The sequence below is a fragment of the Vulpes vulpes genome, chromosome 16, assembly GCF_048418805.1.
Source record: "Vulpes vulpes isolate BD-2025 chromosome 16, VulVul3, whole genome shotgun sequence".
NCBI lineage: Eukaryota > Metazoa > Chordata > Mammalia > Carnivora > Canidae > Vulpes > Vulpes vulpes.
Window position 1 is genome coordinate 37,453,057 of NC_132795.1, and position 15,928 is coordinate 37,468,984.

Here is a 15,928-nt window from a genome sequence, read left to right on the forward strand (position 1 = left end):
TAACTTCCCACTTCCTGTGTGGTGAGCCTAGCCAACCATATCCCTTCCTCAAAGAACTTCAGGTTCTTGCCATCATCTGTGTATTCCTGTGCTTCAGGGATGGATGGCTCCAACCTGCGAGGCTTTGGGAGAATGTCCAGGACCACTTCTTCCAACACTGTGGCCAGGAGCTCAGATTTCCTCCACATGACTTCTCTTTGCCAGACTTCTCTGGTGAGTGTGGTATCTTCTCTGTAAGAGCAGCCTGTGCAGACAACTGAAGGGGGCTGATTAGATGCTGTATTCAGTGACTTAACAGTACATCTGAACTCTATGACCAGTTTCTTGACATTTCCCTCAGGCTACAGGAGATCCTGTATTGAAATGAAGTCAGAAACAACATTCAGGTAAAATGAGGCCACTTGCAGGAGCTTTCCTTGTGAATGATCAACTCAACACAACCCCAGAAACTGGCTCTTGGGAGAGGGTGTTTTGCCCTAGCTCCAATATTCGGCCAGGCTGGTCGCCATTTCAAAATCCAGTGGCATCCATATTCGAGAGCCAACTCACCTCAGACATGAAACCATTTGTAAGGTTACTTTGTATCCAACGTGGTACAAGAGGAGACAACTTTCTCTGGAGGGAAAGAACCGGGTCTCCCCAGTCCCATTTGGTTTTCCTCTAATATCTACCTGACAAGGGCTACCTGGTTTGGTGACTATGAAAGAAATTGCTAAATGTGTCAGTAAAACAGGAGAACTCTATAGATTTTGGTAGTGAGACTGAACACAAGGGCAGACATGTGCCACAGACTGTCAAAACAGGAAATGGGAGAACAAAACCTACAGGAGAGAAGCAAAGAATATGGTGCCACTGAAGGGAAATGAATTCCACTGCACGCCGGCCTGAAGCAGGCGGAGAGGCCTGGTGGTTCTGGAAGCTGGGAGTGGAGCAGACGAAGGGCCATTCCCGACCGCCTTATTCAGAATGCTTGGTCAGACCACAGGAGAGAACTGCCGGAGCAGTCTGAAGCACTCGCTCTCTTCTAAGAATCTCCCTGGGAGACAAGGTTTGTATTTTGAGAACATTTTTCTTCTGGGCCGAAGCTTTCAATATTGATCAGCAAAGCTCTGCTGAAAGGAATGGCTGCCAGGGAGGGAGCTCACTTGGCACACGGCACAGGGCTTGGCTCAGAGGCTTCCTCAGGCTCCGAGGGCGGAGGGGGGGGGGGCAGAGAAAGGACAGCAGGGGAGGGAAGAAAACAAAGAAAGGAAGAGGGCTGAAGAACTACGGGAAGGCCAGAAGCCCTTTTCACAGGGCCCTGACCCATAAATCCTCCATGGTCTGTTGTCCCCGTGATTCTGAGGCATCTGTGGCCTTTCCTACTTGTCTCAGCTCTTCAGCAGAGAATACGGAGGGGCTCAGGGTGTGGGCGTGGGTGGCCGAGGGCGTAATCTTGGTTTGACCACAGCCCACATGGGCACTCTGGAAAAAATCCCTCGGCCTCTTGGAGCCCCTCTTTTCTTCCTTATAAATCTGGAATGATGGCAGGGTGAGACCTCGGAGGCCCCCGCAAGGAATTGAGTGAGAACCTTCCACAAAACATTCCGCACAGTCCCGGTACCTGGTCAGGGGTCACTACACGCTCGCTCGCGTTGTCCGCACTGAACAGAAGATGTCTTTTTCTTCCCCAAGAGATTTGCCTTCCGGCGTCCACCACTTAGGGAGCCGGTTTCCAACAGAGGCCACCTCTGAATCAGCACTGGTGTGGAAGCGGCCTCCTTTTCAGGCCTCAGGCTATACCCGTGCCTTTAAGGCCTTAATAGTTCTCGTTGGGTGGGAACTGCTATTTGCCATTTAGATGGTGCAGATCAGGGTCTCACAGGAGGGAGGTGGGTGGCAGGAATTGGGGAATTAATGGGTTCCCCATATTTGCATATAAAAGGCAGCCTCCATCTGCTGATGCCCAGCAGTAATAGAGTGTGATGGGAACAGGAGGAGGAATCTTCTTTGCATTCTGAGCAGGCCTCTGAAATTTAAGAGGTAGAAAAGCTCTCCCAAGCTCTGGAACATTGGCAGGCATCTACAGCGGCTGGCGGGTAGGGGTGAGGGCTCTTTGTTGTATTTGGCCCCGGGCAGCGCATCCCAGGACGAGGCATCTCACTGCTGGGAGCTGAACCAGGCGTGTCCCTTACCAGCCTCTGGGGTCACTGAAGCCACTCATGACAGCTTCTGTCCCTGGCCCAGGGTGCGGGGGTCCCAGTCTGGTGGACTATTCGGAGGCACTGGTACTGTGACACTGCCACTGCGTACCCCAGGGGTTAAGGTGCCCGCAGGCAGAGGGCCAGGGGCTGAGAAGAGCCGCCCATAGTCACAGGAGAGGGTGGGAACGCACGCCAGGCCTCATCCCCCCCTGCCCTGGCACCGACTCCCTGGTCTCTTAGGGGGTGCGTGTTTAGTTTTGCTTGTATCCCCACTGGCAAACTTTTCAATGTGAGGGGAAACAACGGAGCATTTCCTTCTTGATCTTCCCTGGCAAGTCCTTGAAATGTCCTGATGGTCCCACTAAGTGGCCCCACGCCTCTGCCCCGGCCGCCCCGTAGATGGCAGCGAGGGAGGAAAGAGGGGCCTGGCTGTTCGGAGGCGCCGTGGGCAGCAGTGCAGACCGACTGCCAACATCCCCGGGGCCTAAGGATGCTGGATTGTGCAAAAGGAACAACAATGCAACATGCAACAGACTGCTCCAGTCTCCCAGCAGCAGGTCGCGCACCCACGACTCTGTTCCTCAAGCTGTAATAGCTGTGGGGGGAGTGGGGGGCGGTGGTGACGGGAACCCTTCCTTTTTGCATCGGAGCCATAGTTTTTCCAAACCACGTGGTGCTGGGAGAGATCAGTCCGGCTAATCCACAGAAAGATTTCATAAGAAGAACTTTCTTTCATCCTTTGCCAAAATAAATGTCCTTTATTATCGAGGAAACACAAACCCGCACTCAATAGCTGCGCTGGTAACACCGCGGTCAGTGTTGGGGGCTGTTTTACTGCTTCCTCTCTTCCTCATCGAGGCCCATAGACCGAGTCTCGGGGAGCGTGGACGTGGAGGAGGACGTCCGGTCTGTGACCCATCAAGGCGGTCTCTCTTGTTAGGGGAGGCGCTGTGTTGGGACTTACAGATTGAACACCCCGTAATGAGCCCCTTCGGGTGTCCCAGCAGGGGGACAGGGACACGATGTCCAGAGGTCCACAAAAAGGAGGCTTCTGCAGAGAGGTTTGGGGTGGGAAGGCCTGGCAAAGGCCCACAGAGTTTGGCCTGGGCATCTGGAATGTGCCTGCAGGCCATGCTTCCATGGTTGGTTTACTGTTCTTTGGCCCTGGTTCCCCTCGGCTTTGTCCATGTCCTTCCCCCTCAGTCATAATGACACTTTATTACCTTTGGACAAAACACTAAGCATCCTCTCTGAACGTGGACACACTTGCCTCCATGTTGAATACTGTCCGCAGGAGACCTACTGCTAGACCTTCAGCCTGATGGAGGGGCTAAGTCAATCCCAGATAGTTTGCCTCAGAAAACCCCTTCCAGGCCTTTCTCTGAGCACCATCTCCAAGTTGTGTGAGATGTTTAGGCCTCAGTAGAGACCCTTCCTGGTATTGTTGTTTTTTCCCCTGCCAGGTTTACAGAGAACTACAGGTTCTCGTCCATGACTCCAACTACCCGACTCAGGTGCTGGCTTGGCGTATTTCCTATGAATGGTTCAATTCATAACCCCACAGGGGACTCGCAGCCCCGCCACTCTGCTAAACTTCAGGGCGAACTCCACTCGACAGAAGAAAAGAAAAAGCAAGAGAAATCCGCCACACTCCCTCTGGCGCGTCCATAAGAAGCCTCCTTTTAATTTTCTGGTTCTTCCGTGGAGACAGTTCAAAACAGCAACAGGGACTTCAGAAGATACACTGGAGTCAAGAGACTCATACAGCTGATTTTTACTCCATCTCTGCCTGAGAGGATGGGGTCAGGGTCAGAAAGTTGCAAACATATCGTTATGCTAATCGTCCCTTCCCTCCCTCTGCACTCTAGAGGGGGACATGCTATTTATGAATTCCTTGGTGGGAAAGGACAGCATCACAGGAAGGCAACGCTGGCCACTTGTTGAGGACAGCAGTTGCTAAAAAGAAAAGGAAAAGGAAACAACCTACATGAAACCTTAAAAGTTGAATAATCCCAAGGCAAAACCCCAAAGGCCTGCCTGTCACAGGGCTAATGGTCAGCCTTTCTGTTCTGCTAAATTTCTAGACAAAAAGAAATTTTTGTACAAAATCCGCAGAACTCAGAGTAGACCGGCCCCATTCAAACCCTCGAATGAAGGACCACTGCTGTTCTCATTTGCCCTGTGGCCTCCCCTCGCTGGGGGGTAGCCCACCCTGGGGGTACACCTGTCCTTCCTCATGTTCCGTCAAACAACAGGCTGACCTCCTTTGGGCAGCTGCGTCACGTTTGGACCCAGGAACCCTCCACCCCTACCCCCAGCCCTCCAGCCCCCCAACATGGTTACATAGGTACGCCTTTGGTCCTGGCTTCTATCCGGGGAGAAATGAATCCTCCTGGCTAAGGAAGAGCTACAGAGCCTCTGGAATTAGGAAGTGGCTCTTTTCTCCTCCCAGACAGGATGACTTAGATTAAAATTTATTCGGAGGACTTCCACTCATACATATTTTAAAAATTTTATTAAAAAAATAAAATAAATTTTATTTATTGATTCATGAGAGACACACACACACACACAGAGAGAGAGAGAGAGAGGCAGAAACGCAGGCAGATGGAGAAGCAGGTTCCGTGCAGGGAGCCCGATGTGGGACTCGATCCTGGGACCCCGGGGTCACGGCCTGGGCCACAGGCAGACGCTGGACTGCGGAGCCCCCAGGCATCAGGCAGTCACCATGGGAAGGAAGCTTAGGTTAGGCGCCGGTCCTTAACGGCTCACACCGCAACGCCCTTGCATGTCCGTGACCCCGCGGACCTTCAGCCCCACGGGCACGGCCAGGAGTGCGTGCCTCCTGCCCCCTCCCCGCCCCAGGAGCAAGCTGGGCCCATCGCGCCCTCCGCCACCTGCCAGTGCCCTCAGCCGCAGCCGCCTCCCTTCCTTGCCAGTGGGACTGCTGAGCTACCCCAGCTCCAGGCGCTTGCCGTGTCCCTGCCGCAGAGTCCCCTCCTAGGCTTTGGTTTGTCATCTCCCCCGAAAGGCGACACAAACCCTTTTTCTTTCCCGCCCCGTTTGCCCCACGAAATTGCGGTAAGCCCTGCGTCTGGAGGTAGCAGTCCTGACAGACCCAGGAGCCTGCGCCGAGCAGCATGCACCTGTCCTGGGCTGGTATGCACCTGCCCTGAGAGGCACCCACCTGTGCCGAGTGGCACGCACCTGTCCTGAGAGGCATCCACCTGCGCTGAGCAGCACTCACTTGCCCTGAGAGGCATCCACCTGTGCTGAGCAGCACCCACCTGCCCTGAGAGGCATCCACCTGCGCTGAGCAGCACCCACCTGCCCTGAGCGGCACGCACCTGCCCTGAGCGGCACCCACCGGCCCTGAGCGGCACCCACCCGCCCTGAGCGGCATGCGCCTGCAGCTGAGCAGCACGCACCTGCCCTGCACGGCACCCACCTGTCCTGAGAGGCACACACCTGCCCCGAACGGCACACACCTGTCCTGACAGGCACCCACCTGCCCCGAGTGGCACCCACCTGCCCCAAGCGGCATGCACCTGCAGCTGAGCGGCACCCACCTGTGCTGAGCGGCATGCACCTGTCCTGAGAGCCCCCCCCCCCCACATGCGCTGAGCAGCACCCACCTGCCCTGAGCGGCACGCACCTGCCCTGAGAGGCACACACATGCCCCGAGCGGCACCCACCTGCCCCGAGCGGCATGCACCTGCAGCTGAGCGGCACCCACCTGTGCTGAGCGGCATGCACCCGCAAGCGGCATGCACCTGTGCTGAGCGGCACCCACCTGCCCTGAGCTGCATGCACCTGCCCTGAGCGGCATGCACCTGCCCCCAGCGGTACCCACCTGCCCTGCGACAACACTGTCCAGAGGTTACCAGCCCCTGGAGGGCAGGTCTGTTGCCATGGAGAGCGGTGGGCTGGCTGGTGAGCAAACCCACGTGAGCTCGGAGAGATTTTCAAACCGAGTTTGGCGCCTGGGCCCTCGCACCTGTCAGCTGGCTTTGTGAAGCTTCATAAAAATAATCACGGGAGAGAAAACCAACGAGAACGTTGCTAACCAGCAGGATATAAAGCATCACATGAAAACTAAAAGCTCAACAGGAGAAAAATGCATTTAAGCTCAAATAAAAGAATCCAAACACTTGGGTACTAAGCAAAAGAAAGTGGCAAAAGAGCGTCGCCTTCACGTTTTTCCTGCAGGAGGAGTTTCTGCTGTGGGGTATACGAGGTGTAGACAGACAGCATCGCACACAGAACAGCGACAGCACCCGCCCACTGGCCCTCGGGTTCGGGGCTGTCCCAGGGAAGCCCCACCTTTGCAGAGGAGGGACCGGACGCACTGGCAGCTTAAGGACGCTCGCCCAGGCCCGGGCCTACAGGGCAGGACCAGGAGCTGGACTCGCAGCGCAACGAGGTTCTGAGCAGGGGAGCGCCAGGCCAAGCTGTGTCTCCCAGTTCACATGCAGACGCAATGACGTGCTGACCTTCCTCCCCGCCCGCCACCCCTTCTACTAATGTAGCCACAGTCCTGAACTTGGGGTTAAGTCTCTTGCTTTTTTTTTTTATTATAGCTTTAGTATCTGTTTACCCAAATGACACAGGGCTGGTCTTCTACTTCACAGAGTCATCATCTGCGTATTCTTCTGTGACTTCCTTATTAAACTCAACATCCCGTTTTTCTAGATTCTTCCCCACAAACGAGCACATCTTTGGTTTGTTCCTTTTGAGCTGTGAAGCATCCCTTGGTTTATCCATCTGTGACTGGACATGTGTGTTGATCCCAGCTTTTGTAATAAAAACAGTTCTGTGGGTTATCTTTTTTCTTTTCAAGATTTTATTTATTTATTCATGAGAGACACAGAGAGAGGCAGAGACACAGGCAGAGGGAGAAGTGGGCTCCATGTAGGGAGCCCAATGTGGGACTTGACCCCAAGATCCCCGGGATCACTCCCTGGGCCAAAGGCAGGCGCTCAACCACTGAGCTACCCGGGCGTCCCTGTGGATTATCTTTTCATTTGGAATTTCACCAGCACCAGATGGCCTGAATGATCTGTTAAAACACAACCTGCTGGGTCCCATCACTGGAGTTTTATCCGATAGATTTGGGATGGGGCCTGGGAATCTGCATTTCTAACAAGTTTTCCGATACTGCCGATGCCACGTGACCCAAGGACTACACTTGCAGAACCAGTGCTCCAGGGCACAGACCCAAGAGAAGAACTTCTGAGTCACAGGACAGGCAAATGCCCGACTCCCCCAGGTACGCCAACATGTCATCCGCCTGTCTACAAATTCACAAGGCCATCTGCCGTTACCTCATGTTTTTAATTTGTACCTCTCTGCTTACTGCATTTGAGTGTTTTAAAAATGCATTTATTTATTGGACATTAATGTTCTTCTGTGTCATGACTGTTTGGCTCTTGCTCATTTTTCTAATGGGTTGTCTGTGTTTCCTTTATTGACCTGTGAGAGTTCATTGTATTTTATGGGTATGAATCCCTCTTCACTTATGCCAGTTGCAAAAATCTTTTCCCAGTTCATGGCTTGTCATTTTACTCTTTATGTTGTCTTTTGAGGAACCGAAGTTGCAAATTTTAATGCAGTCAAGGTTATCAATCTTTTATCGTTTGTGCTTTCTGGGTCTTCTTTAAGAAATCCTTCTCTATGCTAAGATCATAAAGACAATTTCTCCCAAACAATTTTCTATAAGTTGTATTTATTTTGGCTTTCGCATGTAAGTCGTAATTTGCAGGGGCTTGATTTTAGTCTATGGTGTGAAGAAGGGATTCAGTTTTAACGTTCTCTACACCATTTCAATTGTTCTGATTTTGTCTTAATATCTAGAAGGGTAAGACCCATACAGAAATGTCACAAACATTCCTGGCATTTTGTTCTTCCATATACATCTTAGATTGACCTTATGAAGCTACATGAAAACCTCACTGGAACTTTGGTTATAACTGTACTGACTCTAAAGATTGATATCTTTATAACGTACCTATGAAAGAATTTGTGTATCTTCATAATACTGTCACATCTAACTGCTACTGTGTCTGAGATATTACTGTTTTTTGGTTCTTAAATATTATTTGTCACCCTTCTTGTTTTCGATCAGTCTTACGGGAAATTTATCTAATTTATTAGCTTTTTCTCCAAGTTTGCTTATTTGAGAAACTGTGGTAAAATATACATAACACAGAATTGAACACTTTAACCATTTTAAAGGTGTATAGTTCAGTGGCACTTGGTACATTCACATTTTTATACAACTATCACCACTATTTATCCTCACATTTTCATATTCCCAAATTGAAATGTTGCACCTGTTAAACACATATTTTCCTTCCCCTCCCCCCAGTCCCTGGCAACAACCATTTTACTTTGTGAATTTATGAATCTGACTACTCTAAGCACCCCATTAAATTGAATTATACAATATTTGTTGTTACATGACTGGTTATTTTATTTGGTACAATGCCTACACCGACCACCCATTTTGTTGCACGTCTGAGAATTTCATTCCTTTTGAAGGCTGATTAATACTCCATTGCATTATCTGCCATGTTTTCCTTATCCATTCATTCACTGGGAGACATATGGGTTGCTTCCATGTGTTAGCTATTGGGAATACTGCTGCTATGAACATGAGTGTACAAATATCTTTTTAACTCTCTGTTTTCACTTCTTTTGGGTATATAGACAGGAGTAGATTATTGAGTCATACAATAATTATGTTTATTTTTTTTTGAAGAACCACCCAATTGGTTTCCATAGCAGCTATCCCATTTTACGTTCTTAACAGTAATGCACAAGGGTTTCAATTTCTCCACATTCTCACCTACTTGCTATTTTCTGCTTTTTTTTGTTTGTTTGTTTGTTTGTTTTTAAATAGCTATCCTGATGGGTGAGATGGTATCTCATTGTGGTGTTTTTTTTTTTTTTAAAGATTTTATTTGTTTATTCATGAGCGACAGAGAGAGACAGAGAGAGAGAGGGAGAGAGAGAGAGAGAGAGAGAGAGAGGCAGAGACACAGGCAGAGGGAGAAGCAGGCTCCATGCAGCGAGCCCAACGTGGGACCCGATCCTGGGACTCCAGGATCATGCCCTGGGCTGAACACAGGCGATAAACCGCTGAGCCACCCAGGGATCCCCCTCATTGTGGTTTTCATTTGCATTTTCTAATGTGTTAGTTGCTTTAAACAATAAACTTTGGCTTTATCATTAAAAAATTTTAGTTGAAGTGTAGTGGACATATAGTATTATATTATTAGCCTTAGGTGTACAACATAGTGATTTGATAATTATATATCATGAGATGCTCACCATAAGGGTAGTTACCATCTGTCACCACATAAAGTTCTTATGATATTATCAACTACATTGTCTATACTGTACTTTTCTTCCCCATGATCTATCTTATAACTGGAAGTTTGCAACTCTCAATCCTCTTCAACCCGTTCCTCCTATTTCCCATTCCCTCTGGCAACTATCAGTTTGTTGCCTGTATTTTTGAGTCGGTTTCTGTTTGTTCATTTGTTTTTTAGATTCTACATGTAAGTGAAATCATATGGTATCTATCTTTCTTCGGTTTAGTTCACTTAGCATATTCCTTCGGTCCATATGTTGTTGAGAATGGCAAGATTCCCTCCTCCCTTTTTTATGGCTGAGTAATATTCCAGTGTATATCAACACCACATATTCTTTACTCATTCATCAATGGACACTGAAGTTGCCTCCACATCTTGGCTACTGTAAATAAAGGTGCAATAAACAGAGGGATGAATATATCTTTTTGATCTAGAGTTTTCATTTTCTTTGGGTAAACATCTAGAAGTGGAATTACTGGATCATATGATGTTTCTATCTTTAACTTTTTGAAGAATCTTGCATATTGTTTTCCATAGTGGCTGCACCAATTTATATTCCAATAGTGCATGAGGATTTCTATTCTCCACATCCTTGCCAAACATGTTATTTATCTTTTTGATACTAGCAATTCTGACTGATGTGAGGTGTTATCTCGTGGTGGTTTTGATGTATATTTCCCTGATGGTGACTGATGTTGGGCTTCTTTTCATGTGTCTGTTGGCCATCTGTATGTCTTCTTTGGAAAAAAGTCTATTCAGGCCCTCTGCCCATTTTTAATTGTTTTTCATTCCCCTGGGATGTTGAGTTATGGTAGTTCTTTATATATTTTGTATATGAACCCTTTATTGGATATACCAAATATTACAAAAATCTCCTCCCACTTGGTAGGTTGCCTTCTCATTTTGTTGATGGTTTCCTTCACAGTGCAAAAGCTTTTTAGTTTGATGTAGTCCCAATGGTTTGTTTGTTTGTTTGTTTCTTTCTTTCTTCTTCTTTTTTTGCTTTTGTTTCCCTTGTCTGTGGAAACACATCTAGAAAAATACTGTTAAGGCCAAGAGTTTATGGACTATGTTTTCTCTGAGGAGTTTTATGGTTTCAGGTCTTTAATCTGTTTTGAATTTATTTTTGTGTATGGTATAAGGAAAGTGGCCCAGTTTCATTCTTCTACATGTAGCTGTCCAGTTTTCCCAACATCATTTATTGAGGAGACTGTTTTTTCCCCATTGTATATTCTTGCCTCCTTTGTAGATTAATTGACCAATTAATATGTGGCCTTATTTCTAGGCTCTCTATTCTGTTCCTTGACCCAATTGTCTATTCTTGTGTCAGGACAATACTATTTTGATTACTACAGCTTTGTAGTATATGTGCTGTTGAAGCGAGCACTGTAGTGCATCTTGAAATTTGGGATTGTGATACCTTTTTTCTTCCTTCTCAAGACTGCTTTGGCAATTTAGGGTTTTTTGTGGTTCTACACAAATTTTGGGACTATTTTTTCTAGTTCTGTGAAAAATACTTTTGGTATTTTGATGGAGATTGTACTGAATCTGTAGATTGCTTTGAGGAGTATGGACATTTTAACAATATTTATTCTTCTAATCCATGAGCATGGAATGTTTTCCGTTTCTTTTCATCTTCAATTTCTTTCATCAGTGTCTCTTGTATTTTGCAGAGTACAGGTCTTCACTTCATTGGTTAAATTTATTCCTAGTTATTTTATTCTTTCTGATGCAATTGTAAATGGGACCGTTTTCTTACATTCTCTTTCTGCTAGTTTGTTAATAGTGTAGAGAAACTCAATAGATTGCTATATACTGTTTTTGTATCCTGCAACTTTACTGAATTCACTTACCATTTATTTTTATAGAATATTTGTTCTCTATTTTCTCATCTCTAATTTTTTCCTTCCACTTCTTCTCCTGTGTTTATTGTGCTGTTTTCACTTCTTAAATTAGATGCTATTGTTGAAATAAGGACCGCAGAGCTGAACTTTAAAATTAGGACAGGTGTTTACTAAATGCCTGCACTCAGGAAAAGAACACATGGTCCATGAGTAGATAGCTCCATCTAGAAGTTATAAAAAGTTTATGTACGTGTTTATGTGGATAATATAGGCAGGAATAGCTCCATAACACAAGTCAGCCCTCAGGGTCCTTCTCTGAGAAAATCTTTCTCTGTGGTAAGGAGTCTAGAGCTTGTGGCCAGGGGTTCTTTGTGACACAGTGGGGAGTTTTGGAAAAAGCTACCTTATGACGTGGAGGAGATGTAGGTACTTCTAGCAGGTCAGGGGTAAGTGGAGTCTTCATCTATGCGTAGCTCATTGAATTAGACCAAAAAAAAAAAAAAAAAAAAAAGGCTTGAAATTTAGCCTTTAAAGTTTTGATGTGTAGTATTCTTCCCATTATTTAAACCCAAGTAATTTCTTTTCTTTTACTCTTTTTTTTTTTTTTAAAGATTTATTTACTTATTTGAGAGAGAAAGAGAATGAGTGAGAGAGAGCATGAGCACAAGTGAGAGGCGGAGAAGAAGAGAGAATTTCAAGCAGACTCTGCACGGACATGGAATTCAACATGGGGCTCAATCCCGTGACCCTGAGGTCATGGCCTGAGCCAAAACCAAGAGTCAGACACTCAAACCACTGCATCACTGACATGCCTCACCCAAATGCAAGTAATTTCTAATTTTGATTATATATTTTTGATTTATAAATTGTTTAGAAGTTTGGTTTCTGAATCTATGTAGGCTTTCTCTCCCTTGATTAGTCTAAAAGTTATACATTGTTTGTTTTGTAGTTTCCTTAGCTATTTAAACACAGAGTCTAAAGCTAAATCTTTTAAGAGAACCTCTTTTCTGATAGAATCACCACACACTGTAGCTGATTTGCTATCCCCCCCGCCAATTGTGCTGTTTTTAGTTAATATTTTGATTCTAGAATTTTTAGGACAACACATTAGACATCCTTGTTTCTGTTTTATATAGCCAGTGTATCTACAAATTTACTAAGTTCCCAGCTTAATAATCCATTTTACTTCTCTGATCTTCCATCTGGGATCATTTCATTTCCTTATCTAAGTACATCCTTTAGAATTTTCTTCTGAGGAGTTTCGTTGGCATTAAAATTCCTCAGGTTGTGTTTTGCCTGAGAATGTCTGTAATTTATCCTCTTTAATGATGTTTTTACTCCATATGAAAGTTCTTTCATATATATTAAAAAGAACTTTCATGTTAATAAAATATTCTTAGACAACTAAAGATAGAACTCCACTATCCTTTGGATATTGTTGTTATTTCTGAAAAGTCAGCTTTCAGTCTATATGCTATTTATATAGATCTGTTTTGCCTTCTTTCTGGCTGCTTTTATTCTTTTGTTTGAAGTTCTTTAGTTTCATTATGAAATATCTACTTATAATTTTCATTTCTTCTGCTTGAGATCTGTTGGTCTTTCTAGAACTTCAGTTTATTATCATTCAACAATTCTGGAACTTTTTCTTCTTCTCATCTGCAGTATTTACTTTTGGGATTCTGTGAGAGCATTTTAGGTCATTCCCCTTGTCTCATAATCTCATTTTACATTTCTCCTCTTCTTTGTCTCTCTCAGCCATATTCTTAACTATTCAGATCAATTTTCTAGTTCACCAGTGTTTCCTTCAACTGTCTCTAATCTGTTTAAAGCACTGAATTTTTAATTCTTTTTTTTTTTTTTTAAGATTTTATTTATTTATTCATGAGAGACACAGAAAGACAGGCAGAGACATAGGAAGATGGTGGAGAAGCAGGCTTCATACAGGAAGCCTGACACAGGACTCGATCCTGGGACTCTAGGATCATGCCCTGAGCCAAAGGCAGACGCTCAACCACTGAGCCACCCAGGCATCCCTAATTCTTATTTCTTATATTTGTCATCTCCAGAAGTTCTACTTCCTTATTTTTAAAATCTGTGCAATGTATGGTCCCTTGTCCTTGTTCCTATTTTTAACACTTTTAAAAACATTTCTGAAATGTTAAAATATTTTTATTTTTGACTGATAAATTCAAGAATGAAGTATTTATAGGTCCCACTCCACTCTCTGCTGTTTTTACTGGCTTTTACTCATGGTGACTTGTTTCCTTGTGTTCTAAGAGAAAGCTGCCTCTCTCCCTAGGGGATTCCTGTTTATTTCTGAGAGCCACCTAGAGTTGTTCGGGATATTTACACTGTCATTATGCTACAAAAGAAAACCTCTTCTAATCTTTCTCTCCTTTCCCAGTGTTTCACAAAAGAAATCATTTCCCAATGGATAAAAATCAATGCTGGGAGCATTTGGTATTATAAGGAGGATCACAAATTGGATTATTCTCACTTTGGAATGATGAAGATTGTGAAAAACATGCTGTCGAAATATCCTACAAGTCAAATTCTTTACCATTTGCATCTGGGTTTAACTTAAGGAGGATTTTTTTTTTTTTTGGCTGAGTACTTCTAATAAGTAATTGTCCCTATTGCAGTTTGATTCCTAATTCATCCATATCAGCTCTATAGCAAATCATGAATGATGAAAATGGAAAGATTAGAATTCATTTCCCTTACACCATAAAAACTGGCTTGAGGAACCACCCTATGATCACAGAAATGCACAAACCTGTGAGGGTCATCTGGGTCACAGTTGGGAAGAAACTGAGTGACGGCCTCTGCCACTTCTTCATTGGATAAAACATCCCAGAGTCCATCAGTGGCCAAGATCAGCACATCATCTGCTCCATGCTCATATTTGGAGAGATCGTAGACTCTTACCTGAGAAGAATGGGAATATTCCTACGTAAGAGGTTTGGGAGCACAGTATTTCCTGTAACAAATTAGCTTCTGAATTCCTCTCTCTTTTCCCATTCAGCCTAGGGGTTTTTAGATATGCACTGTAAGGTTCTTGGTTGTGCACGGAGGGGGGGGGGCGGCTAAACAGCTGACAAGGAAGAATTAATTGAAAATGTAATGCCGGAGACCTAGTTAGACAACACTGTGCTAGCCAGGAGAGCAGTCAGAGGCTTGCCTCTTTCCTTTCTTTGCACATCCATCCCACAAATACTAAGGGCCTACCCTGTGCCAGGTGCTCTAAGGAGAAAGATGAATGGCACATTTCCCTGCTCCTGGGCTCTGTCTGGCGGGGAGATGAGGCCGGCCTCGGATCTTTAGCAGTTGTTCCATATGTATTTGTCTAGGACTAAGGAGACACACCTATCTGATGGGCTCACTTGAATTACTTTCAGCTTACCTCTTTGAGGCCCAAGGGGCAGGACTCCTCTCACGTAAGGATAGGGTTCAGACGCTACACTCACAGTTGAGGGGCCTCGATCTAGCTCAATTGTAAAGGACACACACTTAAGTCTGAATCTCCAAAGTGGATTTTGGCAAATGTGAAGCCTTCCTCATCTCTACTACCTGGAATTACCTGGATATTTCAATATCCATCTAAATTCTTTGAGAATTTAACAGAACAACTTTGACAAAACCAGTAAGAATAAAAATGAAATGGTATTTGGGTTGCGCCACGACTCCACTGTCACCCAACTTTGGCAGGAAAAGAGTTTGGGATTTCATTGCTCTTCCCTCCTAATTTGGCAGAACCAGCCCTGCGTGCCCCACGTCAGAAGCTAAGGACAGGGTCAGTTTTGTCAATCTTCTAGTGCCTTCAGGCTCTCTCATTTCTCTCTCCCATCCTAATAAAAGCAAGTCTGAGGGAAAGCAGTATTGAAGGCAGAGAGGCAGGGAAAGGAAGGAGTTTGTGGCCCATGACACAGTCACTGTTAGGGCATCTCTAATCTAGAGAGAATTCAATTCGGAGAGGCCTACCTAGGCTCAAATCCACATTTTGAAAGCCAAGCTTCCTACCTTTTAGAAAGGTTTGCCTCAGGCCCGTGACACCCAGACACAGGGCGGTCCTGTGGGCTAACAGCCTACACCCGGCAGCGGAAACCAACAAAATGCCACACACCTATCCAGAGCCCTTGGAAAACTAGCGCAAATGAAAAGCAGCCTGCAGGTACCACCCCTCTGTGGCCTGTTAACTAGATGGGAACAATTAGCTATCAGCCCAGGGCGTGGCCTACCCCTAGGGGAAGAGAACTCTAGGGGTATCCTGGAATGGCTTTTTAAAAGAGATTTTTTATTTATTCATGAGAGACACAGAGAGGGAGGCCGAGACACAGGCAGAGGGAGAAGCAGGCTCATGTGGGGACTCCATCCCAGGACCCCAGGGGGTCACGGGCCTGAGCTGAAGGCAACGCTCAACCCCTGAGCCACCCGGGGGGCATCCCCCTGGACGGGTTTTTAACATTTTCTCAAAAGGTCCGTTCACTTCAAGGGTAAGTTTACCTCCTAGAGAAGCCCCTGTGCC

The 15,928-nt window shown here is 45.8% G+C and overlaps 1 protein-coding gene across 4 annotated transcripts in view; it reads right to left on the reverse strand.

Annotated features, from left to right (window-relative positions):
- The window catches only part of PPM1H (protein phosphatase, Mg2+/Mn2+ dependent 1H), a 253,610-nt gene that overhangs the window by 10,180 nt on the left and 227,502 nt on the right, over window positions 1–15,928 (reverse strand). Inside the window, exons 9-11 of one of the 4 annotated variants that reach the window (XM_072743132.1) lie at window positions 14,180–14,331; window positions 6,037–6,201; window positions 4,709–4,880 (exon numbers count right to left, since the gene is read on the reverse strand). The exons of 1 other annotated variant lie outside the window; for it this stretch is intronic. In XM_072743132.1, coding sequence (XP_072599233.1) covers window positions 4,724–4,880; window positions 6,037–6,201; window positions 14,180–14,331 — 474 coding nt within the window. In that variant the 3' untranslated portion in view covers window positions 4,709–4,723. Of the gene's footprint in view, window positions 1–1,603; window positions 3,973–4,708; window positions 4,881–6,036; window positions 6,202–14,179; window positions 14,332–15,928 lie in introns of those variants that run through there. 2 more of the 4 variants (XM_072743133.1, XM_026001656.2) reach the window with 2 other exon arrangements.